The sequence below is a fragment of the Ctenocephalides felis genome, unplaced genomic scaffold (assembly GCF_003426905.1).
Source record: "Ctenocephalides felis isolate EL2017-DRISC unplaced genomic scaffold, ASM342690v1 CF-g0.4_SCAFFOLD_01886, whole genome shotgun sequence".
Classification (NCBI taxonomy): Eukaryota; Metazoa; Arthropoda; class Insecta; order Siphonaptera; family Pulicidae; genus Ctenocephalides; species Ctenocephalides felis.
In genome coordinates this window covers 136438707-136466611 of record NW_020538040.1, presented here as the reverse complement: position 1 = coordinate 136466611, position 27905 = coordinate 136438707, and the positions used below count along the sequence as shown (strand labels likewise).

The 27905-nt window shown below is 30.0% G+C and overlaps 2 protein-coding genes across 6 annotated transcripts in view; both read left to right on the top strand.

Moving 5' to 3' along the window:
• Positions 1–58: 58 nt before the first annotated feature.
• Positions 59–20657, top strand: LOC113376739 (serine/threonine-protein kinase Warts-like). Of its 3 annotated transcripts, none has more exons than XM_026616780.1 (7): positions 59–335; positions 7996–8128; positions 15533–15622; positions 15715–16358; positions 16447–18820; positions 19187–19467; positions 19538–20657. In XM_026616780.1, exons 4-7 carry the CDS (start codon positions 16056–16058, stop codon positions 19964–19966), a joined length of 3387 nt encoding a protein of 1128 aa, XP_026472565.1. In that variant the 5' UTR covers positions 59–335; positions 7996–8128; positions 15533–15622; positions 15715–16055; the 3' UTR covers positions 19967–20657. The 3 variants fall into 3 exon arrangements, with proteins under 3 accessions (XP_026472565.1, XP_026472564.1, XP_026472563.1); XM_026616779.1 differs by having other exon boundaries at positions 7996–8153; XM_026616778.1 differs by lacking the exon at positions 7996–8128.
• Positions 20658–20742: 85 nt separating this feature from the next.
• Positions 20743–27905, top strand: part of LOC113378803 (CCR4-NOT transcription complex subunit 6-like) — a 166293-nt gene continuing 159130 nt past the window's right edge. Inside the window, exons 1-2 of one of the 3 annotated variants that reach the window (XM_026619403.1) lie at positions 20743–20761; positions 22495–22801. In XM_026619403.1, the coding sequence (XP_026475188.1) occupies positions 22503–22801 (299 nt within the window). In that variant the 5' untranslated portion in view covers positions 20743–20761; positions 22495–22502. Of the gene's footprint in view, positions 20762–21550; positions 21966–22494; positions 22802–27905 lie in introns of those variants that run through there. The other 2 variants (XM_026619401.1, XM_026619402.1) reach the window with 2 other exon arrangements.

Here is a 27905-nt window from a genome sequence, read left to right as displayed (position 1 = left end):
GTTAGGTGTCATAAATGAACCATAGCGATGAGTAATATCTTTCACGTTCATTGTCAGTATGGAATGTGGCACGACAACATGGCCGTCAGTGGCTTGCCAACTTGCGTTTGAAGAGTTATTTGTTTTCAATAGGTTAATATAGAGATCCATCATATATGTTTTAATAGTGATTTGAGTTTTAAGTGAAAGTGCTAAAAATAATATCGATATATAATTATGGTTCAATAGATTCCAAAAAACAGTGTTTTATAATAATTTTAACTCAGAGTGAATAACGTTAGTTATTTGTCAATAAGTTTAAGAAGAGGGACTTTCTGATTCAGTGCATACCTAAGGTAAAATTATAATTTAATAATTTCAAATAAGAATTTATTCATTGGTCTGTCTTCGCATATGTGTGTTTTATCAATTGAACGTAATTAGACATGCATTAACATTAGTTTGTCATTGATTTTTATATTGTGTAAAGTTTTATATCGTGTTTCAAAATTGTGAAAACTGGTAGTGTTATTCGACACTAACAGGAGAACAATTCTAAATTGATTTTAATAGTGACAATAATCGTGTTTACACTGAATGCTTCTTGTATTTCCGCAAATTAGTCTCTATTCGCATATCTAAAGGTATTTGTATTTTTGTTTCTCGATTGTATCTGTCTCGCTCTCCCTTGGAATGATCGTGGATTGAGTTATTTCTGTGGTGTGTGTTACATATGGTCAATTGGAATTACAATGTTTAACCCCTTTTAGTGAATGAGGATGAATTAAATGTTGTTGTTGAATAGTGAATTCATTTCTACAGATATTTGTTTGAATATTTGTAGTGACTTTTTAACTTTCAGTTGATTAAAATTACTGTGCAGTAATCGGACACATGTCAATATTCATTTCCAGTCATCTGCTCGATAGTTTGCGCTTGTGTGGAGGCATGCGTTTTTAAATATTATATGCATGAATCAGGAAATAGTGAAACGATATAGATAAATCTCGAATCGTTATTTACTCATATGCTTATATTCTATCGAATGGCTCTCATGTTTTATTTCAGTTTTCATCCAACTACTTTTTAACAAAATTTTATTCATAATAATAAATTATTTATACTATGTAGGTCATTGGGTCACTATTCTGATGAGTGTGTTCTTCAGACCTATTAATCAATGAATGAACATGATTACGCAATATTTGTAATCAAATTATATGCATATTTAATTTTTTTGTGCAGTTTATGGACTTTATTACTTGAGCTTTAACAGAACATATTAAAATACCACAAAATCATTTTCTTTTCTTATATTGAATTACCGTTTTTTTTAGTATTGCAGCTTTGTGTATTATTGATAATGATTCATTTCTAGATAATGCAGTTATATACACGCATATTTATCGACAGTTTTGTGAGATATTAATGATACATTATATTATATATTAGATGGTAGAGTCTTGGATTTGTAAATATTTTGTAGAGCTTCGAACAAAGAATCCAAAAAGTAATAAAAACAAAAGTTTTTTGAAAAACCATTTTTTTATTTATGTACTGTCGACGTTTCGGAACTAGGTACGTTCCATCTTCAGGACATATGTCAAGAAACATGATCTTGATAAGATTTAAGCAAACAATATGTTTAAGAAAAGCCGAAGATGATGGATTTTTTTTATTTAAAATGAATAAAATTATGGAAAAAATAATGTACAGAAATATGTCAATATAATCAAAATGAAAATGATAATAATAAATGAGTGGATTATATTACAAAATATTAAAAATGTTAAAAAATTAGCAAGTTTAAGAAAGGTAATCTTCGTAAAAGGTTGTGGAAAAAACAGAACTGTATGATTGATTATAAACTAACACTTTTTCACTAAAAAAGATTTTATCAAAAAAGTGATTTTATAATCACTAATCACTAAATTTCTTTTCAGACGAAGAAATAAATTTTGTAATTCAAAATTTCTTTAAATTATGTATTTTTTGAGTTTGTTATGTGAGACAAAAAGTATTATTCAATTAACATTATTCAACAGTATTATTCAGTTAACAAACTGATTATTGAACGAAAGATTTTTAAGAAGAAAATCCTTGAACTTAAAATCTGTGTATATATATGTGAGTGTTGTTTTTATATTTCAGGATGTAAATACCTAAATTATTGATCTTAATGGATGTCGATAATAATTATTTGTCAAAAAGTGTAAAAAAATTAAATAAGGATCATGTAACAGGCTGTGATCTGATCTAACACTTCATAAGTATAAGACAACTTTTGACAAACAAAAAACTTTTTTGTTTTTTATTACTTTTTGCATTCCTTGTTCGAAGCTTTGCAATATATATATATATATATATATATATATATATATATATATATATGTGTGTGTGTGTGTGTGTGTATTGAATATTTAATTTTTTTATCGATGCTCAAAGATATGACAGTTTGGTGAACTCAAAGCTCAGCAAATGCATTGATAATGGGTTAGACTAATAAGTCACGTTTTTGATGATTATTAAAATTTTTATCAGATAAATAAATAAAAAAATAGAAACATCTATAATGCTTTTATTACTACAGAGACAATTCAAAATTTTAATTTTGGTTTGTAAAGATAATAATATAAGTTATAAAGATATAATTTTCTTTTACTCTCTAGTATTTTGTTTTTTATAAATTATACATTTTGTTAAAAATAATTCTGTTATTTGCTCCAATTGAAGATATTTACGCTATCAATCATATATTGAATTAAATATTTCATCACCTCAAGATTCATATAAATTATTCATACCTTTTAGAAAGGTTTCTATATTTAAATAATCATTTTATAACAACTTTTTCCAAATGCGAATACCATTTTTATCCGATAAGTTTTTGTAACATTTTTTAAATTCTTTGTTTGTGATTTGTAATGTAAATAATATTCAATTTCATTTCATATATTCTATCAACTTTTCTAAACTTTATGGAAAACACTAATTAAGAACCACCTTTAAAAACAATGATGCCCTTTGTTTTGGTATTTCAAACAAACTAGCTTATACACACATAAAATTTAGTTTTGATCATGAAACGGAAAGTTTCCGCCGTATCTACATATTTCCATCATGCTATGTACTAAGAATTCGTAACTATAACAAACATTTTGTAGTTTTATAGTGAAATATTTTGAGAGTAAAACAATAAAAATGTTATTGAAGATATAAGCAAATTACTGTTTAGTGTTTATAATTTCGTGTGAAAGCAAAATTTTTAAATTTTGTTTTCAAAAACCATGCAAGATCGACAAAGTGTAAAATAAGTACCATGCAAAACGGAGGATAGGTGTATATAAAGCTCAATTTATAGCCAAAATTACATTGGCAGCATAAATTTGCAGAAAAAGGAAATCTGAAAATCGAATATTTTGGCCAATTTAAAATGAAAATAGGTATGACATATGATGTCTAACATTATTTCACGTGGAAATAACCTAATCTAATCTAAAGATAGTATAAATTTATATTTGAAATATTATATTATTATTAGTAATAATTAACTTCCCGTAGGGCAAGTTATTGTAATGGGCCGCAAATCTCGTATTGAAAGTTTTTACATTTCTCGACGTTTTGAAGGTTTCTGAACATTTTGGCATACCTCAGAAAAAAGGATGTGTGTGGGTGAGTGTGTATGTATTATGGATACAATTTTTCGTCCACGTTTTCGGGCGCACGGATCAACCGATTTGAATGGTTCAAAAAACATTCGATTACTATTAATAGGGAGATGTGCTGATTAGTTTTTGGCAAAGGCAGATCCAGCCGATTAGGAGATACGGAGCAAAGAGTGCAGAAAATAGAAATCGAGTTTTTGAGAGATCGGAGCGTCCGATTTCAATGATCACAAGAATATTCAATTTGTAATGACGGGGAGAAGGATGATTAGTTTTTGGCAAAGGCAGGTCCAGCGGTTTCGGAGATACAGAGCTAAATGTGCAAAAAATGGCAGTTTTCGAGAGAACTAAGCGTCCGATTTGAATGATTCCAAAAACTTTCTGCTTGTTTTAACAAAATAATTGATTCTGAAAAAAAAATTTTTGCTTCAAATTTTTTTTTTTAATTTTTTTTCCAAAAAATTTTTTTTGTATATCGAAAATAATTTAGATTTTTATTTTAATTATGTTCTAATATACTTTAAACAAATAATTTCAACTTTCCAATTTAGTTTATATAATTCTTATAAATATAAATAGACAATGTTACAATATTTATAATTATCTATTTTAAAACATTTAATATTTCTCGATCATTTCGTTACGGTACGGGAAGTTCCAGCAATTTGCCTTAAGGCACGATGCCATAGACCCCACTAGTTTATCACATAATTTTGGCATTTAGAAATTTGAAAAAAAGTGAAACAGTTGATTTCAATGATATTTTATTATTCACATCAGAACACAATTTGTTAAAATATAATATCACTGACAAAGCCTAACTACCGCGACGATACTGAGTTATAAATTATAAGCTCTTGTAATTTGTAGTACCTTTATAAATATCTTGCTTTCCTGAAAATTTTTAGAAAACGTCATACTGTTCAGTAAAAGAACCAGACTTTCTGAGGATAACTGTTCTTTGTATGTTTTTTTTCATAAGGGGTGGTGTGGCTCTAATCTTCTGCGTGCTATAGGATTTATTTTTAGTAAAGGTGATTCTAAAATATTTAGTTAAATTATTAACTCCCTTCATTTAAGTGAGTTTTGGATACATCCTCCACATTTAGACTTTCCTATTTTAATTTCCACAACTCATTTGCTTCAATATTTTTTGTCACATTTATATTTCTATTTCTGCCTTAGACAGCACCACAAAATTTGCAAGTTTATTGCAAATACTTAATTTTCAACAGTAGTTAATACTTGATTTTATTGACATGCAGTTGAACTTTTTCTTCAATTTCTTCAACGTTCAAATCGTTCAATACCCACGCAACATCACTTAATCGCTCTTCTTATTTATTGGTCAGAAATCGTGTTTTGCGTAGCAGCAAAACAGGATACCATCATATACGGATGCCCAAAGGATTGACAGAAATTTTTAAAATAATTTGATGATGTTTCATGATAAAATAGGTGCAAGTATATGAAAAAAAAACACATTTGTTGCTGTTGATGTTGAAAAGAACTATACCAAGTTAGCAGATTTGCAGATAATTATTCCCTCATTCTCACCCACATTCTTTCCAAAACAAACGATTGAACTGATTTTATAAATATCCATCATTCGATAGATATTAATTGGGCTTGGTAGTGTAATTAGGCATTAATATTACATTCTCTAATGAGTAAATTCAGATAATTTTGTCTATGCTGTTAAATATTTTTTACATATGAGATATAATATAAACTAATGGTGTATGGCATCGTGCCTTAAGGCAAATTGCTGGAACATTCCGCAGCGTAACGAAATGTTCGAGGAATATTAAATGTTTTCAAATAGATTAATATAAATATTGTAACATTGTCTAATATTTATATAAACTGAATTGCAATATTAAAACCATTATATTTAAATTATATAAGTAAGCTTTAGAACTAAATTTAGAATTAAAATTAAAATCTGAATTATTTTCGGTATACAAAAATAAAATTGAAGAAATTTTTTTGAACATTTAGCCTTGTATCTTCGAAATGGCTGGACCTATCTTTGCCGAAAACTAATCACCTATTCTCCCAATCATTACAAATGGAATGTTCCTTGGATCATTCAAATCGGATACTCCGTTCTCTCAAATACTCGATTTCTATTTTCTGCACTCTCCTTATCTTTGCCAAGAACTAATCACCACATCTCCCTATCAATAAGAATTGAATTTTTTTGAACCATTCAAATCGGTCGATCCGTGCGCCCGAAAACGTGGAAAAAATGCACATCCATTTTTTCTCTAAAACGTGAAGATATGCAAAAAAAATTATTTTCGATTTTCGGTCCATTACTTACCCTACGGGAAGCTAATAAACGACATTGCCTATTAAACTGATTTTTTTGAATATCCAAAAACTGATCAGCTTTATGGTATGATATAATTATATGAGATATTATAGAGATGATTAGTTCACAAGGATATCATTTGACTTTAGGATCACTATCGCTATCATATTAAGCACATGAAATTAATACCGAACGATTTTGGTCATTATAATTCGCATGTTATATACAATATATGATACATGATATAAGCGTTCAAGATTATTGAATTGGTAGTAGTAGAAGATGCAGTAGCTTTTACCGAAGAATTGTGTAACTTCTTTTAATAACAGATTCTGAACATGTGCACTTAACTCACAATCAGTGTCGAAATACATTTGTTATCTACAGAGTAATGATTTTTGGTTTTGAATTTCAAATATTCTGAGAGTTATCATGTTTAATAAAAGATTGGACTCGTTATGACTCATGTCATAAAGGGTTAAGGGGAATTGCCGGTACTTTTCGTTTTGTAATCAGTATTTAAGACGAATAATTTGAATGCCGATAAAATCATTAACGAATTTCAAACTGAAAGACTTCAGTATAAATCAGGAAAGTAATCTACTTCTGACAATTGTATAAACTTTTTTTTGAATTATGAATTTTTAATGCACTTTTTAAAAAGCGACTGTTAAGTTCTGCATACTGTTTCAAAATAAATAAATTAGCTTTTAATTATATTTAAAAAAAAATTCTTATAAAATTAAGTTGAAAATATTTTAATGTAGATTTTATCGTGGCAAAAATATCAAAAATGTATTAAGATTGAATACAGAATAGTTAGTTTATTCACCACTGCTAATTTTACAAGTAAACGGTGACAACATTGCATACAACTAATTTTTAACTTCCCGTGGGGTAGTTATAGTAATGGGCCGAAAATCGAAAATGAAAATTTTTGCATTTCTCGACGTTTTGAAGGTTTCTGAGCATTTTGGCATACCTCAGAAAAAATGGATGTGTGTGTTGTGTGTCCGCATTTTTTCTGATTTGAATGGTTAAAAAAACATTCGATTCCTGTTAATAGGGAGATGTGCTGATTAGTTTTGGCAAAGGCAGGTTCAGCCGTTACGGAGATATGGAGTAAAGAGTGCAGAAAATAGAATTCGAGTTTTGTATGATCCGATTTGTATGATCCAAAAAACATTCAGTTCGTAATGACCGGAAAAAGTGGTTATTAGTTTTTGGCAAAGGTAGGCCCAGCGATTTCGGAGATACATAGCTAAATATTAAAAAAATGGAAGTTTTTGAGAGAACTAAGCGTCTGATTTAATTGATTCAAAGAACTTTCTGATTGTTTCAACAAAATAATTGCTTCTGGAAAAAAATTGTTTCTAATTGTCTTTTTTTTTTCAAAAAATATGTTTGTAATTTTGGATTGAAAATTCAAAAAATCACCCAGGCTAAGCACAGTCTAAGCGCCACTCTGGTACAAATGTTTACCCAAGTGCGTTTAGACTGTTTATGTACTGGAGCACTTTTCCAATTTTGTGAAAACTATTGAAAAATGTGAAAATTCCGCCAAGCTAAGCACAGTATATAAGTTTAGACTGTGATTATTCGGGAGCACTTTTTCAATTTCGTGTAAATTAGGCAACTGTTTTTTTTTTTTTTTCGAAATGAAATGACTATTGTTAATGTTCTTTCTGGAGATAAATTGATTTATGATTTACATTTGATTTGCTCAGATATAACAAGATAGCAAAAATAATGAAAGTTCCAGTATTTGTAATAATATATTTGAAAACGTTTAAAATTTCTCGAATATTTCCTTACGGTACGGGAAGTTCCAGCAATTTGCCTTCAGGCACGATGCCATACTAGTTCAAATTGAAACTAGTTATTTGTAATCCAGAATAAGAGTCCCATATACTGTTGGGCTAATTTGACTTCATACTACGTCGGTTTTAGAGATGCCAATCTAAACAGTTGTCTCATCTATGTGTGATAAATTTTATAATTTTATGTAATAGGGCAATTATTTTATTGATGCAGCAATGAGGGCCATTTTCACTTGGAAACATACTGCTATCTGCATTTTCAAATGATGTCACTACCGCTTGACATCAGGATCATCGAACTCGGGACTTCTGCTTCAGGTCCAGTTGCTCTATCAATTTACCCACGAGTGAGCCCTAAATAAATATATATATGTATGTATATTAAAATCAATTTTGTTGCGAATAAATTTATGTGCATAATTTTTTCATAAAATGAACGTTTATTGCTCTTTTGTCTTCATATGTGGAAAAATTTGTGAATTTACAATTCGATTCTAATGTTTGTATACATTACTTATCCGTTCTACTGCTTCTCTAACACTATTCTAAAACTCTACCACTGGTAATCGAAATAGCGCGTTTTGTGTAAATGACAAATAAAATTAAACTATTACTGTTGTCAATGGATCGATGGAATGTGGAATTGTTTACAAAATGAAAATTAGTTTGTATTGAAATTGAGTAATTATTGTCGGTCATTCTTTTTAACTTTTGTGATCTCGCCCAGGAATGTTTCGTTTCGATAATTACTACTATAATTAATGTTGACTCAATTTCCATTCTAATTCTAATAAGCACCATCTCAAAATATTTATAGTGAAGTGAGGATGGCAATTTTGTTTTACATGCTTTACAATAAAATGACTATTTACAGAAGCAAATGTAAATATAAATTTTAGACTTTCGTACATATTTAACAAAACTACTCAAATAAAGTTTGATTGACAAAAAACTAAACTGAGACGCAGATGTGTTTGCAACAATGTCTTTTCTTCGTTTATTTCAGTTCCTTTCTTCTATTCAAATCATTGTAGATTGTTTTTCTTAAAGATGTTGATAAATGAAAGATCTTTATATAAAAATCTGGGCTCGCTCGTAGGTAAGTGGCTAGAACGACTGGACCTGGATCAGGAGTTCCGGGTGCGATTCCGCTTCGAGTTTCGGTTTTCACTTGGAAATATAAATAGCAATATGTTTCCAAGTGAAAACAGCCCTGATACGGCATTGCTGCACCATAAAAAGTCATCACTGTTACAATAATTGTAATAATAAAAATTCATCACATAGTTGTAAGAAATTCATTACAACCGCTCATAGGACCCATAAGTTTTGATCGCTGTTCCAATAAATAATATATAAAAAAATATATATAAAAATATTACAAAAGAGTATTACATGTGTATTACAATGTATTACACTTACCAAATTCGCACTGCTTTCCCTGGCAATTTTTTTTTTTGTTTTATTGTTTTGAAGAGCAATCAGTCCTGTTTGGCTAATTGTACGTAATACTACGTCGGTTTTACAGAAGGCAACCCGAATGAATGAGGTCACTACTGCTTGACATCAGGACCTCGAAGTGGGATCGAATCTCACGAGTTATCCCTTCCCTGATAAATATACATGTAATTCGGAAACTTGCTGCATATATAAATATATTTCTATTCTTGCTCAATATATAATAATAATAATATTATATTTCCATATGTGAGAACGTACACCACATACTTCACCTCATTTTTTTGTCTTGTTTGCGTTGATTTTTCTTACTTATTGAACTTGCTTCCTTACTTCTTTTTTCGGCTTTCAATTTCTTGAATTTTTTCATCTCGGGTAAGTTGCCCATCATCTTCAGCTTTTAGTTTTTCCAATCTTAATATAGTGGATTTTTCTTTTTTATAATTTTATTTGAATAGCAATCAGAACTAATGGGTTCTATGAACTGTTGTGAGTAAGATCTTACAAACTTGTTTTATTACAGATGGCAACCCAAACAGTTGTCACATCTCTGTATGATAAATTTTTATTACAATCTCTGTAATAGGGCAAGTATGGTGCAACAATGCCGGGTGAGGGCTATTTTCACTTGGAAACATATTGCTATCTATATTTCCAAATGAAAATCGTTGTCAATGCTGACAACAGGCTGCTCGAAGTGGGTATCGAACCAGGGACCTCTGAAACAAGTCCCGTCGCTCTTAACCGCTTACCTACGGGCGAGCTCCGAATATAGTGGATAGTAGAGTTTTTTTTTCTTGTCCCACTCTTAGAAATATTTCTTCATTTGTTGCATTTTCGTTGAGGAAATAATCTTTGTTTCTGATCCACAGAGGGGACACACTTCGGGCAAGGTAGCTTTTTAACATCGCAATTTTCGCAACTATACTTATTTATGTAATATATACACGACTTTATCAAGACATTTATTTGTTACTATAGATCAAGTTAAATCTATAAATCAAAGTTTTTAATTAAATAAATATTTATTTTTCAACTTTCCGTAGGGTAACTTATAATAATCGTAAAAATGAAAATTTTTGGTTATTCTTATGCATAAAAAATTTCTGAACATTTTGGCATACTCTAGAAAAAACTGATGTGTGTGTGTATGTATGTGAGGATACAAATTTTTGTCGACGGTTTCGAGAGCACGGATCAACCGATTTGAATGATTTAACAAACATACGACTTTTATTGATGAGGAGACGTTTTTGGCGAAGGCAGGTTTAGCCCTATCGAATATACGGGGCAACAGTTGAAAAAAGTGGAAATTAAGTTTTTGAGAGAAAGGCGCGTCCGATTTGAATGATTCAAAAAACATTTCACTTGTATATAAAAAAAATCCATTTGACGGTCAAAAATGATCACTAGACATATGCACTTCAAATTATCAAATATCTTAGGAAGATTTTTATAATAACAACGATATTTGTTACCATTTGTATGAGTTCAGTACCAACATTTAAAATAATGTTTAAAGTCCACTCATGTAGTTCAAACAAATGTCTTGGATAATTTCGGCATTCTGGTTAAAATGATTTGAATGGGTTTCAAAATTATCAAAAAGTTTCAAAATTTTAATAAAAAAATTGAAAGTTTCAAAATTTTCAAAGTTTCTAATTTCCAAAAAGTTTCGATTATTAAAAAAGTTTCTCTTTTTTAAAAAAAAGTTACAAATTTTTTAAACAGTTATAAATTTTATAAAAAGTTATAATTTTTTTTTAAAAGTTTCCAAAATTTTCAAAGAGTTTCTGATTTCCAAAAAGTTTAGATTTTCAAAAAAAAGTTTCATTATTTTTTTAAATTTACAATTTTTTTAAAAAGTTATAATTTTTTTTAAGTTTCCAAAATTTTCAGAGTTTCAAATTTTCAAAAAGTTTAGATTTTTCAAAGAGTTTTTCTTTTTTTAACTTTCCGAAGAGTAGTTATAGTAATGGGTCGAAAATCGAAAATGAAAATTTTTGCATATCTTCACGTTTTGAAGGTTTTTGAACATTTTGGCATACCTCGGAAAAAGTGTGTGTGTGTGTTTTGTATGCCCGCATTTTTTCGCCCACGTTTTCGGGCGCACGGATCAACCGTTTTGAATGGTTCAAAAAACATTCGATTCCTATTGATATGGAGATGTGCTGATTAGTTTTTGGCAAAGGGCAGGTCCAACCATTTCGAAGATACAGAGCTAAATGTGCAAAAAATGGCAAATAATTGCTTTTGGAAAATAAAAAATTGATTCAATTTTTTTTTTTCAAATTTTTTTTTTGTATGTCGAAAATAATTCAGATTTTAATTTTAATTCTGACTAAAGTTCTAATATACTTTAAACAAATAATTTCAACTTTGCAATTCAGTTTATATAATTAATTAATAATAAATGATAGACAATGTTACAATATTTATAATAATCTATTTGAAAACATTTAATATTTCTCGAACATTTCGTTACAGTATGGGAAGTTCCAGCAATGTTTCCAACACAACTAGTTATTTTTGAAACAGAGTGTTTGAATTCGATTCTGTGTTAATATATTGTGTTTGTTAGGATTGTTGACCGAGTCCGCCGCTGATGGTGTGTTTTTGTTGGTTCTGTTCACGTCGCACGTGTCTTAGTACGTATACAACGTTACTGATGTTGGCGATGGATGAACATGAACGTTTCTGTGATAGCGAGTTCTACCGAACCATTTTGCGGGAATGCCGAGAATGCGATGCTAGGATACAAACAGATATAAAAATAGTTGACTCGTTGGCGTTTACGTCGGCTCACGAACACCCTCCAACCGATGCGACGATTTTCAGATTCTCAACGTTCTGATCGTTCTGATAATGCGCTCCTAATTAGGGAATATATTTAACGCGAAAACGACGATTATATCAGGATATGCGCAATTTTATTTTCATTATTCAACTTAAGTTGATTGCTTAGACATTTATATGGTACTAGCCGACCCGACAGACCTCGTCAAGTCAAAAAAAATTGTAATGTGGCGGTGTTTTGTTCCTACTTTTTTTTCTATTCTTTGCAAAAAATTATCCTGAACAGAACCGTCACCCTGGTAATAATTCGGTGTGAATTAAAAATAATTAAATAAAACACTATAAGCATTTAAAAGTAAGTAATTTTAATCATGTAAATCATAATTCAAAATTCAGTTCAATTTTCATTGTAGTGCTTTGTGATAAACGATGTTTTTTGTTTGATTACCTGGCGCATAGACAAGCAAATCTGATGGTTTTCCAATAAGGGAACAGACAACATACAATTTTCCATGTGAGAAACATGGGTTTTCCAAATTAATACCACAAACACTTAATGATACCATAAACGCACTGGAAACTGTAGTCGTTTAATCTCAAATGGCACATCAGTCGGAAACATTGGGATGCACGGTGCGAGAACATCTTCTGCTTTATATTATCCTCTCAATATAATAGCTTCCATCACGTTATATGGTAGTTTTTTTTATCGCTAACCTTCGAATTTGCAACCGTTGCAAAGGCGCGGTTGGTCGATATTTTGCAACATTATAATTGCCGATCCAACCTTTAATTGAAGATTGTGAGGTGACAATCCTAGCAAATCCAGCGAGTTTAAAAACTCCGGTGGATCGTCTTGGTTAGTTGTCGAATCAACTGATTCGCCTGTAATTTGTTCTTGAATTTTGAAATTTAATTCATTTACATCAATATTTTTTGGCTGCCAATATAGCTCGTTAATTAATAGAAAGATATTTCTATGTTTATATAAATATATTCAAAATTAGATTATCAAAAACTACACAAAATGTCATGACAAAGATCATTGTTTTTTCTACAAATTTCGTTGCCTACTCGATTAAAAAAGAAAAGGGCTGTTTTTAGGGTTTTCCCGGCAATTATTCGATTTTTTCTCGCCGTAAGAACCATCCTTGGACATGAACGAACATTTTAAAAGAAGAATTGGCCAAATTGGTCCAGGCGTTGTTGAGCTATGCGCTTACCAACACATTTTGCCATCCATTTTTATATATAAGATTGAACCTAAGTTGATTGCTTAGACATTTATATGAGATTGAAAGGTTTTTTGTTCAAAATGTCTCTTCTTGGTATGTTCTATTTATTACCATCTATGATTATGTATAAGCCTACACTCCATAAGATAATTAGCAAATTTAATGGTGCATGGCATCATGCCGTTTAAGGCAAATGGTTGGAGGTTCCGGAACCGTGATATAATTTTTTTCAAATACTATAATTTTTTGAAATTATCATTTTTTTTCGATGCCCTCTTTTGTAGACAAGCGCCGCATTGCACGGTTAAACATAATATATCTTGGTACGGAACCCATAGAAATGTAAACAAAATTTGTATTTATTAGTGAAATCTCTATGAAATATTTGATAATTTGATGTGCACATATCTAATGATCATTTTTAACCGCCAAACTGCATTTTTTGAACTTTTTTATTTGGTCTCCGAAACCGCCAGACCTGCTTTGCGTCCAAAAATCGAAATTGAGAATTTTTTTGTATCTTCGAAAATAATTCGGATTTTAATTTTAATTGTATCTAAAGTTTCAAGACTCATTTCTATACTTCAAATAAATAATTCTAACTTTTCAGTTAATTTTTTTATAACACCACTAGTTAATTTTTTATTCCATCAAGGGTGTATTCTAGTGTAGAGACATGATTTTTTTTTTCATTTTTAAATCATCGTAAATAAGGCAATACTTTTTTTGCTATTATTTTTTTTATAATTAACTTATAGACGTTACGTTAAGAGTACAGAAGAAAAGTAAAAACAAAAAGAAGTTAATAATTTAAAAAATTAGAAGTTGTTGAAATGGTAGTCCCAAAAAATTGACGCGTGACCATGTTCACGATTGCAGCCCTTCTAGGAATCCGAAATAAAAAAGATTATCAATCTAGAATAATTATTAATCTAGATTAATGTTGCGAATGCATATACTAAGATTAAGTTAATTTTTTTAATTATTGTTAAAAAAATTGTATTCGCACATACCACATATATCCACTTTTTCTAAGATAAGGTAAAATGTTCAGGAGGCCTTGAAGCGTAGCCTTGAAGATTTGCAAAATTTTTTTTTTTTTTTTTAATTTTTTGCGATTACTATAACTTACCATGCAGGAAGCCATAAGATTAAATACCATAAGTTACCATAAGATTAAATAGCTTTATTGCTGGAACTTTATTATGATTTGCTACAGGAGGATATAAAAGAAATGTCTTCAATTTAAATTATAATTTTTATTTAATATATAGTACATCTACTTCAACCTTTACTGTTTTATTTATTATAACAACTATATATTGATGCATAATTTTATACTAAATTACATATAATTTGAAGCAAAAATGTTTCTTAAAGTTTAGTTTAGAAAACAAATCACATATTTTTAGTTACGAGCACTAATCTTAATATGAAGGTGTCTGAGAAGTCATAACTTACAGATTCTTCAATAGTGTGAAAAACAAATTGCTTAAAAATGTTAAGTAATTTATTTTCCTAATATTTAATGGCAATTTGTTAAATAACATAATAATCAGTCCATCTAAATCAATAATTACCAAAGTGGGCCCCTATGAGTTCATGAAATATATTATCATCTGCTTTTGCTTGTCTACCCATCGTCAAATTGTTAATAAAAAAGAAGCATTGTCATTTTCTTCAAGGCCGAGGCCAAGGCTAATAGACTTCATATTATCATATCATTGAATCATTATATTTTGAAATTATACTGGCGGCTTAGATGTTAGATTCATAAGTTAACTATTTTTGTCTTCTGATTATTTCTTTTATTTAACATTTTAGTCTATGCATTCCAAGATCTCTACTACATTATTTATGAATATTTAGAAAAGAAGTTGACTTTGCTTCTCTTTTTGAAATCAATTCGATCATATTTGGTATAGTGTTATCCCATCATAGTGTATTACCCCATTATTAAATATATTTACCTAACAAATAAAGTGAAAGTGTCCTGGTTTCGATCCAAATTTTTATTCATATTAATGGGCCGTGGTATTTAATAATCTACTTTTCTAATTTTCCGCATTTTCTATTTTATCGTGAATCGTCCTGTCAAACATCTGCATTTTCTTTTTCTTTCAATATTTTCATCTTATCTTCTTTGGTCCTGTAAGACTCGAAGAAAATTGTTTTCTTTCTACGTAAAAAAATACAGATAAATCGACATAGTTATTTGCTCTGAATTGTAAATAATTTATTAATATAATATTTTTGTTGCAGATTTTTTGTTAAGCTGAACCCACTGGCGTGATACATGCAGCACTTGCTCCTTCGGTAATTTGCAAAATGAAAATTTTATTTGATGTCAAGGTATAACACTTACGATATATATATATATATATATATATATATATATATATATATATAAATTGTGTTTATAAAGAATATATTATTATTTTTAGGCGATGAAGATACATCCATAACGCAATTTTTTCAAGCAGAGCAAACTTAATTACGCGAATGATTTTAGAAACGGATATTTGCGTTTTTAGAAGTCCAGCAAAAGTTCAATTTGATGAATGTAGTGGTTTCAGCAAAAAGTTAGCAACTGCAAATATCACATGGTTACAGATTTATGAAGCAAAAAAAGAGGACACTGTTCCCGACGTCTTAGTAACGAAGAACACTGTCATCGCTTATATTTGATGGTGGATGTTCTACGGGAGCCCGGTTTATATGAGCGGCGCGGGGTGAAGGGGCTTTGAGCCCCCAAATCCCCACGCGCATTACTTCGTATTATACGATGAATCCTGCTTCTCCACAGTCCTTAGCGCCAGTCGCATCCTCAGCAATTACAACATCTACCGGCTCTGCGAACAGCAAGACGTCGACACGTTCGTCCGGTTATCATAAGAAAGCACTAGCCGAAATTAGGAATTCATTATTGCCATTTGCAAATAGTTGTGGTCAAAATGAATCGGCTAATGCGAACCTTGTTGTTTCGCACAACGCTATTATTGGGAATGCGACGTCTCCCGCTATTGATAAAGATCTTCAAGCATTGAGGCATGCGCTCACGCAACTCCTATCTCTTGGTTTTTCTGAGGTTCGTTTTTAATGTCGCAAGTTATTGTTCATTTTATATACAATTTAATCGTTTTGTTTTTATCATCACAAATTTATTTTCATTATAGGAAGCTTCTCTTCGAGCTCTGAAGTTTGCAGGTGGGCGTTTTGAAGCTGCTCATGATTTTCTCACATGTCAAAAAGGGGAATCGATAAGTGGATTATCAAAAGGAAATGGCAGCGGTACCAGCGGCGGTAGTTTGTGTGGGCTGGGTACCAAGCTAATAAGAAAACCAAGTTTGGAGCGGGACATGAGTTTACATAGAGGAAGCCCTGCATTGGATTCAGGTGCTGGTAGTTCAGGAAGTGATAGCCCACGGCTTACTGAGATTGGCCATCCACAACTAAGTAGGCAATACTCTCCTAGTAGTTTTGGCGAGCCGCCGCCACCTCCGCCTCCTCCTCGATGTTCTTCAACACCACCACCTCCTCCTCCTCATGCGTCCTATGCACAGGTTGCTCCAGCCAATATGCAACAATTACTAAAAAGAATGTCTCCAGCACCTGCCGTTCCGGCCAGGACATCTGTTGCTAATTCTGTATGTGCATCATCTGGACAAGGCCAGACTAGAGGAACAAGCCCAGTAGCTGCATCCGGTACATCAAGTTCTGCATCTGGACGACAACCTATGATAGTACAAAATGGACCACAAGCTCAACAACAGCTCAATCAACAGATGCAAGCATTAAGCCTCTTTCAAAATAGTGGATCATCTACAGAACCTCCACCACCTTACCCTCTTCCAAATGGACCGCCACCACCTCCTTCATATACTGCTTCAATTCAAAGTCGACAGAGTCCTACTCAGCAAGATTATCGAAAAAGTCCTTCCTCAGGGATTTATTCTGGTGGCACATCTGCAGGTTCACCCAGTCCAATAACAGTATCACAGTCATCAGTTCAATCTGCTACACAAATGGCACGACCATTGCCTTTACAAGCTTGGGGGTCTAGGCAAACAAAAACACAGCCTCCAATTATAATGCAATCAGTTAAAAGTACACAAGTTCAAAAACCTGTTCTTCAAACAGCTATTGCCCCAGTTGCTCCTCAAACAGCAACACCAGCAGCTTCAACTCCTTCTCCAGGAACAAGTCAGCCTCCGCCACCTTCTTATGCAGTTTCAATACAGCACAAAAGCCATGTGGCTGCTTATCCATGTCAAAAAACCAACACTGTTGCACAGCCTGTTACAAGTCCAATACCAAATACTGTTATCGTGCCTACAACAGAACCACCAAGTTATGCCAGCACTATGCAAGCGTTAGCTGTTCAGAGAAGTATCAGTCATCATCAGTTACCGCCACCACCTTATACAAATGCTGAAGATAGTGTTTCTACTGTTGAAAGTTCATCTGTACCTAGAGCATCACCTTCAATTGGCAATCATAATCCATTACAAAGAAAATATTCTCCTATCATTCCTGTAGATTCCAGATCCGAAAGTCCACAATCTGCGTCATCTAGTGATGGTCGTTGTAATGTAGTGAACGTTGTTTCATGTTTCCCTTCTTCTAGCACTGAACCACCTGTGTTGACCACACCACCATTACCACCAACTGCCTCATCTTCAGTTATTAATAAAAATAATAATAATATAGTTAATGGTGACAAAAAGGGAGTAACACATAATTCATCCAGTCTGCCATCCTGTAAAAAAATTAAACATCAATCTCCAATTCCAGAAAGAAAACATATAAGTAAAGAAAAAGAAGAAGAACGTAGGGATTGTAAAGTGAGAAATTATTCACCACAAGCTTTTAAATTTTTCATGGAGCAACATGTAGAAAATATTCTGAAATCATATAAGCAACGTCTATTTCGGCGTATGCAACTAGAGAAGGAAATGACCAAAATTGGTTTAAGTATAGAAGCCCAGTGTCAAATGCGAAAAATGTTATCTCAGAAAGAATCTAACTATATAAGATTGAAACGAGCAAAAATGGATAAATCCATGTTCACTAAAATTAAACATATAGGTGTAGGTGCCTTTGGTGAAGTAACTCTAGTCCGAAAGATAGATACTAATCAATTATATGCTATGAAAACTTTAAGGAAAGCTGATGTTTTAAAAAGGAATCAAGTAGCACATGTGAAAGCTGAAAGGGATATTCTGGCAGAGGCGGACAATGAATGGGTCGTTAAATTGTACTATAGTTTTCAAGATAAAGATAATCTGTATTTTGTTATGGATTATATACCTGGTGGCGATCTGATGTCTCTTCTGATCAAATTACAAATTTTTGAAGAACCTCTAGCAAGATTTTATATTGCTGAGTTAACGTGTGCTGTTGAAAGTGTTCATAAAATGGGCTTCATTCATAGAGATATCAAACCAGATAATATTTTAATTGACAGAGATGGACATATCAAATTAACTGATTTTGGGCTCTGCACAGGATTTAGATGGACACATAATTCAAAATATTATCAAAGAAATGGTATGATATACAACTTACTAACATAGTTGTAGAGTAATTAGTATTTCCGGTTCATGCATGGATGAATTAAAGTACCAATAATTTCTTTTAATTTATATTTAAAAGTATTAGTTATTGAATCAATTGCTTAAAGCTATTTTATATATTGTTAATTGTATGTTTTCTAAAAGCTAATTTCATTTTTTGATATATGTTAATGCTGTATTAATTTAACATTTACATTGAAGTTTAATTATGTCTCTTAATACATATTCATATAATTATGTATGGATATGTACGTTTGTAGATTGAAATAATCAATAATATAAGTTTACAATTGTTAGTCATTTAGTTAGATATTTAAAATAAAGTGATGGTTAATTTTAGGGGAGCATAACAGACAAGATTCAATGGATCCTTCTGAAGATTGGGGTAATGAATGTCGATGTCACCAACTGAAACCTCTGGAACGACGAAGAAGAAGAGAACACCAAAGATGCCTGGCTCATTCACTAGTTGGTACTCCAAACTATATTGCACCAGAAGTTTTGGAAAGAACTGGATATACTCAATTATGTGATTGGTGGTCAGTGGGAGTTATTCTTTATGAAATGTTGGTGGGTTCACCACCATTTTTAGCTAATACACCCAGTGAAACGCAACATAAGGTTAACTATAAATGAAATAAACTTTCTACTTTTATATGCATCATTTTAAGTGTATAATTATTATTAATAGGTGATAAATTGGGAGACAACACTCCATATTCCGAAAGTTGCAAATTTGTCTAGAGAAAGTACTGACCTAATATTGAAGCTTTGCTCTGGACCAGAGAAGCGCCTAGGAAAGGATGCTGCTGAAGTGAAAAGTCATCCTTTTTTCAAGAAAGTGGATTTTGACAAAGGCTTGCGACGTCAAGTAGCTCCTCATATACCTCGAATAGAGTATCCAACAGACACATCTAATTTTGATCCTGTGGATCCTGAAAAACTCCGAAATTCAAGTTCGGACTCAAATAGATCTGATGAAGTTTTGGACAATGGGAAACCATTTCATGGCTTCTTTGAATTTACATTTCGTCGTTTTTTTGATGATGGTGGTGGTCCAGGTTATGCTAACAAAATCAGTCTTGATGACAATGACAATCAAGGTCCAGTTTATGTGTAATGATTTCAACTATAGAACCACCATAATAACAAACTTCTTATGTGATCAGACTATCTCGGACCTAGACTCTGGTCTGGTAGTTATTGAGCTAATAAAATGTACATAAAGTTTAGATTGATTTATATAACAATTATCAATTATTAGAGCGATAATGCTTACAAATTTTGATTTATTAATAAATCTGATATTAAATTATTTTAAATATGTATTATATGTTTCTTAAATAACTTTGTTTTGTACGATTGGAGTATTAATCAATGTGCCAGGAATGTAAAACACAAGTGAGCTTATAATCAAATCTAATGTAATTAAATTTGTAAAAAAAATTAGAAGCTTGTTAAAGCTGATGTATAACTCCCTCCAATGAATATAATTAATGGCCTTATACATTGCCTTGAGAACTTTGAGTGGAACATGTACAATGAACAGTTATTTGAATGATTGTGTGACTTCTGGGATAAATAGCCAATTATATAATATTTATATAAAATTTTAAATATATGTTGTAAAATATTGTGAAATTGCTTGCATTGTGGATTATATAATTCAAAAAAAAATTTCACTTGAACTATGAAAATTGTTGGTGCTAAAAAAAACTTGAAATTGTATGTAAATCTGTATGTCTGGTGGTAATATATTTTAATAATAGGCTCAGGTAGTTTCATTTATTAATGGATAGGATTTTATGAGTTGTTTCAGTTGATCTATTTTCTAAACAGAATAAAATAAACATACAAATTTCAATGAAAATTCATTAGGTTCATCTGCGAAGTGGGTTACACTCTAAAATCACAGGTAATTTTGGCATAATAGAAAAAAATGTTTGGTTATATGGGTCTGTATTCATATAGATAAGAAATAAATTTAAGGTATTATGTATATATGCATAAAAAGCAATGTTTCATGTAATTCTACATGCAAGTAAGTGATTTAAAAATTATATTAATAGTGATTGTCTTAGTATACTCTTCTTTCATCTATGGTGTTTGTGTTTTGGTTTTACAAAATGCGGATCAACCTATTGTTTGATTGTATTGTTGTCTTAACTTATTGTTAAGATCAATATTTGATGATATAAACCAATAAAATTATTACGTTTATATATATAATATTTATGGCTTTATGTCATAGACCATATATACCTAATACAAGGTATTATGAAGTCTATGAATCCTATAAAAATATCAAATGAACACCCTAAGACTACTCATTTCATCTAATTTCCTACTGTTTGTGTTACAATCTTGAAATTTCAATGTATTATATCTTTACATATCTAAGTCTCTACATAATTTATATATTTTATTTTCAACAATAGTGATATTGATGAGTAAGACTTCCAGAATGTTCGGATTATGACTTACGCAATTTTTAAATTGCTTTCTATTTAAAAAGTCTTTAAAGAATGTAGTATTTATTATAGTACAAATACGTTTAATTTTAAGAGAAAGTGTTTATACGGAATTTTGAATAAACCTCGACACAAGTAACCTAAATCTTGTTGATGTTTGTTGACAATCTATTTATAATTATCTTTGATGCTTTTGGAATCAACAATAGCTGTCCGAAAAACATGTGAAAAGCATGAGAGAAGTACGTGCGCTTGTACATAAAATTTTGCATGTAGTTAGCAAAGAACAATTGAAGTTGTTGATTAGGCATAAATTCAAAAATGTTTAACAGTGATCAATTATGATAGAAAATATTTTTGAAAATCTTTTCAAAATATTTTTAATAAGAAATTAGAATTTTTTTGGCAAGACGCGATATTGTTCCAGAGAAGAAGCCTAGAAGACGCAGGATCATTCATCGACTAAGTCACTTGGTGCAAGCTGTAAAGACCGACTCCATCTATAGCACGGGCATAAAAACTAACTGATGCGTATGCGTTTTTATAATTTGTCAAGAAGTATACAGTGTAGTGTGTGTTTACAGTGTCCAACTTTTAAAGTATATGTTGTTTTTTACGTATTATAAATATTTTAAGAGCTGGATGAAGGTGCGTAATTGTGATTTGTTCCTAATTTATTTAAATATTTTATCGTCCTGAAATTTCAGTGATCGCTCCGTTACGGGCGATATTCGAGTGAAATCAGTGTTTGGTTATTCGAATTTTCAACAACACAAGTTACTTATTGTTTTCATTGTATATTATATATTCCAAAAAGTATAATTAGAAAAGCTTTCGATTAGCTACTTGCAATGTAAAAATTGTATAATTTTCTCCCAGGTCCGAAGAAAAATATATGATTCCATATATATGTCAAAAACTAGGTTAGGATCTTCTTTTGTTTTGGAGTAACAAAAACAAAAGAGTCGTGTACCCGTTATGTGTGTTTTGTTCGTTTAGTGTTTTCTTAAAGATTGTGTCGAGTTCAGTATATTTTTGCACAATATTTCTAATAATCGTTTTTGCTACATGTAAATATTCATATTTAAACTTGATTAAAACCAGTGCTTCATAAATATGCGTTATTGAACTGATGAAAAAAGTGCTTTGTATATTGATATGATTTTATTATTTTTAGTATCTAACATGTCTCGCAATAAAGACAAGTACGAAAACAATAAACGAACTCACACTTTTATGTCAAGAGAAGAGGCGATTTCTGGCAAATGTTCGCAGTTGTGTGGGATTGAGATAACCGGAGGAATTAGAAACTTGAGTATGGCTATTTGGAATCTGCAGCATATTACAGCCTTGTACCTGAATGATAACTGCCTGCAACGGCTTCCTGGTGATATCGGGAGACTAGTAAATTTAAGAACTTTAGATGTATCGAGTAACAAATTAAGGAGCCTGCCATCAGAACTAGGGGAACTAATCCAGCTAAGGTAAACATCACAATTGCAATAATTATTTTCTTAAATATAAGTGGAAGTTGGAAGTCGGGTGTTATTACTGATCATTTAACACATACAACAACAGGTGTTTGAAACTATTAAAACATGTTGTGTGACACTTACTTTCCAAATGATGCGATTACAACTGTACAGTAGAACCTTGATTAACCGGACTAATTGTTGTTCATAGGCATCCGGATAATCGAATGTATGAAGAATAATGTTGCGTATTTATTAAATACATGGATATCAACGAAAATAATGTTTATTAAGAAATTGAAACTTCCTTATGTATGTACATATATATTTTCTTAGATTACATTACATATATATGCTAAACTGCAGCATTAATCGTGAAAAAATTTGAATTGTAGGTATGTACATGCATATAATTTAGTCGCGGTTAGTAGTCGGGATAATCGCGAATCCGTATAACTGAGGTCCGGATAATCGAGGTTCTACTGTATTTAGTTTTATCTTGCAGTGTTACCTTATAATCATTGTTTTAGTCAAAAACAATGACTTATCATGCTTTGTAAGCCAAAGTATAAGCCATTAGTTTTGTAATGCCAGGGTTCCGAAGATTGTTTATATTCTCACAAATTTGAAATACATTGCGTGTTTATATAATGTAAAATATAGAAATTTATTGCATATATATGACTGAAAACCTTACAGTTAATAAATTACGCGTGTTTTTTATCATCTTCAGATATATATGTTTAAAAATCAACCTTAACCTTAAATTTTAACTAAAGATGGTTTGAAACATGTCTGTGCGTTGAACTTGGTTGGCTGTTTATTTATACCTGTCTTGCACTTATTCAATAAGTTATAAAGATAAATTTGTTAATTCACACATAATTTTATATTTGTTTCACTTATGTTAGGGATGTCAGATTAATTACTTGTAAGTTTAAAATTCTTTGTGTCCTAGAAGTATCAATTTACTTTAATCTAGAAGTATTAAAGTGTTATTTTCGCTTTAAATGGTTACTGCTCTTTATTATTCTAGTGTTATTTCTTTTATAATGTATGAACAGTGTAAGTAAATATTTATTTGCATCACATTGCACTTATATATTTACTTATGCATAATCAATTAAAATCAGATCTTTGCACAAAAATATTTTGATTTTTAGTATTTATAATTATCTTCAAATATCCCATTTTACACATTTATAAATGAAAAAATATATTTTATTTTATTTTACACAGTTTGAATTATCATATCTGAAGCAGTATGACCTAATCTCGATTTATTCAAGGGGTCCTCCCTTAATCACGTGAGGCTTGAAAGGGGGGAAGGGGGTTTGATAAGAGTTACTAAATATCACAAAGAGGAAGAGGGGGGGTCTAGTAAGATATCACATACATTAAAAAAAAAAAAACTAGTTTTTTTTTAATTCTAAAAGTACAGGTCATTTTGGGTGGGGGAGGGAAGTAATTTTAAATATCATCACCAAGGTTGAGGGGGGTCTATCTTGGAATATCAATAATGTGATGATTTTGTTGTTTAAATAAAGCGGTTTACAACTGTAAAATAATTGCTAAAATATTCATTTATTTCTTCTTTATAGCATATTATTAATTTTGATTATTTCACTGAAACATTTCTTCTAACCTTTTTTTTTTTAATAATAATATACTATGATGACGATATGTAATGTAATAATTTATAAAATCAAAAATATGCAAATTTAAATGAAATTAATCAATTTATGGAATGATACAGATGTAAAATAGACTTCTTTTGTGAGACATGTGATTATAATTTCATATTAACATATGTAGTATATTCTTGAATTAGGCTATTAACAATAATCATTTTTTGCTGTTAACATTAAGAGTTGCTTGTTTACGATTATGGGCACTACATTACATTCAGTTTATTTAAAGTACTGTGTATTATATATTATATATATATATATATATATATATATATAAACAAAGGAGGAAAAGGAAATCATTGATTTCGTGTGCTCTTACACTCTTGACCTGCATTTGGGTATCTTACTATTTATTATTACATATATAAATATTTTATATTTTCATATATATATATATATAATTAATATATAATATAATATATATATATATATATATATATACATTATATACATAATATTTAATATATATTATTTATACATATATATATATATATATATATATATATATATATATTCTTGCCTCGGGATTCGTAGCTATTACATAGCCTCCGGTCTGTGCAAAAATACTTTAATTTTTTCCACAGTTTATATATATATTGTTTATATATGTTTGTTTATATATATATATATATATATATATATATATATATATAAACAAAGGAGGAAAAGGAAATCATTGATTTCGTGTGCTCTTACACTCTTGACCTGCATTTGGGTATCTTACTATTTATTATTACATATATAAATATTTTATATTTCATATATATATATATATATTTATATATAATATAATATATATATATATATATATATATATTATATATATATATATATATATATATATATATATATTCTTGCCTCGGGATTTGTAGCTATTACATAGCCTCCGGTCTGTGCAAAAATACTTTAATTTTTTCCACAGTTTTGCAAAATAAAACTCTCATTATTTCTCTTATTAAAAAAATTCATGATTATCGACTGGTTAGTTGTATCAATGTTAGTGCAAAATGCTGTGATGTGTACACATTTTTAGATATAAAATACCATGTTCAATATCCACTGATGATGACATTAATATATATATATATATATATATATATATATATATATATATATATATATGTTTAATTTGAGTTTAATAATCGGGCGTAAATACGCCCGATACGCCCGATTATTAAACTCAAATTAAACATATATATCAACATCAAATTCAAGACTATTCAAAAATATATATATATATATATATATATATATATATAAGCTCTATATTTCAGACAATTAGGAAAGAATTTAATATATGTGAGTGTAATTATTTACATTGAAATTAAATAATTATTTTATTACATCTTCAGCTAGTATAGTTCATTTAATATTAACTGTGGAACATGCAAAATATAACATAATACATCGACAAAAGAAAGTTTGAAGCATATTTGTAAATAAGTACCTACATATAGTTAATCTTCTTAATCCAATAACTACTTTTATATCATTTTAAAGTAAAAATATGATAATACATTCAATATAGAGATCTAAGAACTTTAATATACATTAACAAAAAAATTCCACCTGTTGCGTTGGTTTTTAAACGTGGCATATCTACAATTATGGAAGATTTGAATGCAAATTGTAATTGAAATTTGGTTGATAATGCTTTTTTGTAATTTGTAATTGGTAATTGGTAATTGGTTGCTAATTCAATTTGTGCATGATTATCAGATACACTAAGCTGTAAATAGTAACCGATTTGGTTTGGTTTGGCTTTTCACTATAAATAATATTTACTTTCATAAAAATTATTATAATTTGATTCAAGTCTGTATAGTTTTTAAACAAAATTATTTATGTTTGTAAATTTTATAAGGATTGTAAATAAAAAATTAAACTAGTATTTTATGGTATCTTGTTTTAAGGTAAATTGCTGGAACTTGCCGTAACAAAAACTAATTTGTTTTTAAAAAAGATTAAAAAATTTTCTTTAACTTTGAAAAAAAATATTTTTTTGGGAATTTTGAAATTTTTGAAAGAAATTGACTTTTTTCAAAAAAATATTTTTTTTATATCTTGAAATATTTTAGAAATCTTGAACTTTTTTTCAAAGTACTCGCACTGCTTTAGCTGCATAGAGACGAAATATCGATGTTTTTTATTCCAAAAGCAATTATTTTGTCAAAACAAGCAGAAAGTTTTTTGAATCATTCGAATCGGATGCTTATTTCTCTCAAAAACTGCTATTTTTTGTACGTTTAGCTCTGCGTCCTCTAAATGGCTGGACCTGCCTTTGCCAACTACGTGTTCTATAAGTTATTATTCTGACGTACATCTTAACCTAGATAAATTGTTCTCAAGAACGCAACCCAGTGGTCCACCACTCTTTTTTTTTTCTTGTTAATTATATACAATAGATATGTGTATATGATAGTTTGGTGTATATATTTTGACTTTTTATTTTAAATGTATTTAATTTCGTTTAATATTATTTTTACATGATTAATAATTAGATATTTATTTAGATAAAGATGTATGTGTATTTAGGAATTATTAACACAAAACGAAATATATGAAAATTAAATGCCAAGAAATCACTATTCAATTACTAAATTATTTTAAATCTAATTAATATATGAATTCATAAATAATCATTAACTAATAATTTAAATCAAAAACAAAATTTTACGGAAACATGGAGTGTTTTACGGAAATGCTTTTCAACAACCGATTATGCTATTTTTTATAATTCACTTCTATAAAATATTTGTTTTTATGAAAGTGGTATTACGATGTTAGCATGTATATTCATAAAGTGCGAGCGCAATTAAAAAAAATGTTTGCAAAATAAAAGCCAAACCAAACAGCCTCCTTTTCCTGGAAAAAAATTAATGATCATATATTACGTTTTGGGGATTTGTGATGTCTTCTTCAGGAACTATTGAATATAAAGAACTTTTATTTTATAAATTTATTTCATAAGGGGGCGTCTATTAATCACGTGATAGTTTTTTAAGGATTTTTGGACCCCCCTTCTTCCTTGGTCATACGTCGTTATATTTAAAAATATGAAATATATAATATATTGTAAATATATTATAATATATATAAATATATTGTAAAAAATAAGTACTCGTGATATCTTACTATACACCTCCCTCCCCAACGTGATATTTTGTCAAATCCCCCCTACCCCTAAAAGCTCATATGATTAATGGTTAATTATTTTTAACTTCCCGTAGGGTAGTTATAGTAATGGGCCGAAAATCGAAAATGAAATTTTTTGCATTTCTCGACGTTTTGAAGGTTTCTGGGCATTTTGCCATACCTCAGAAAAAATGGATGTGTGTGTGTTGTGTGTCCGCATTTTTTCGTCATGTTTTTGGGCGCACGGATCAACCGATTTGAATGGTTCAAAAAACATTCGTTTCCTATTG

Excerpts from the sequence above, each read along its gene's own strand:
- LOC113376739 (XM_026616778.1), top strand. The coding sequence starts at position 16,056 with ATGAATCCTGCTTCTCCACAGTCCTTAGCGCCAGTCGCATCCTCAGCA. Across the intron at positions 16,359-16,446 it reads TATCTCTTGGTTTTTCTGAG|GAAGCTTCTCTTCGAGCTCT; the intron begins GTTCGTTTTTAA and ends TTTTCATTATAG. Across the intron at positions 18,821-19,186 it reads AAAATATTATCAAAGAAATG|GGGAGCATAACAGACAAGAT; the intron begins GTATGATATACA and ends GGTTAATTTTAG.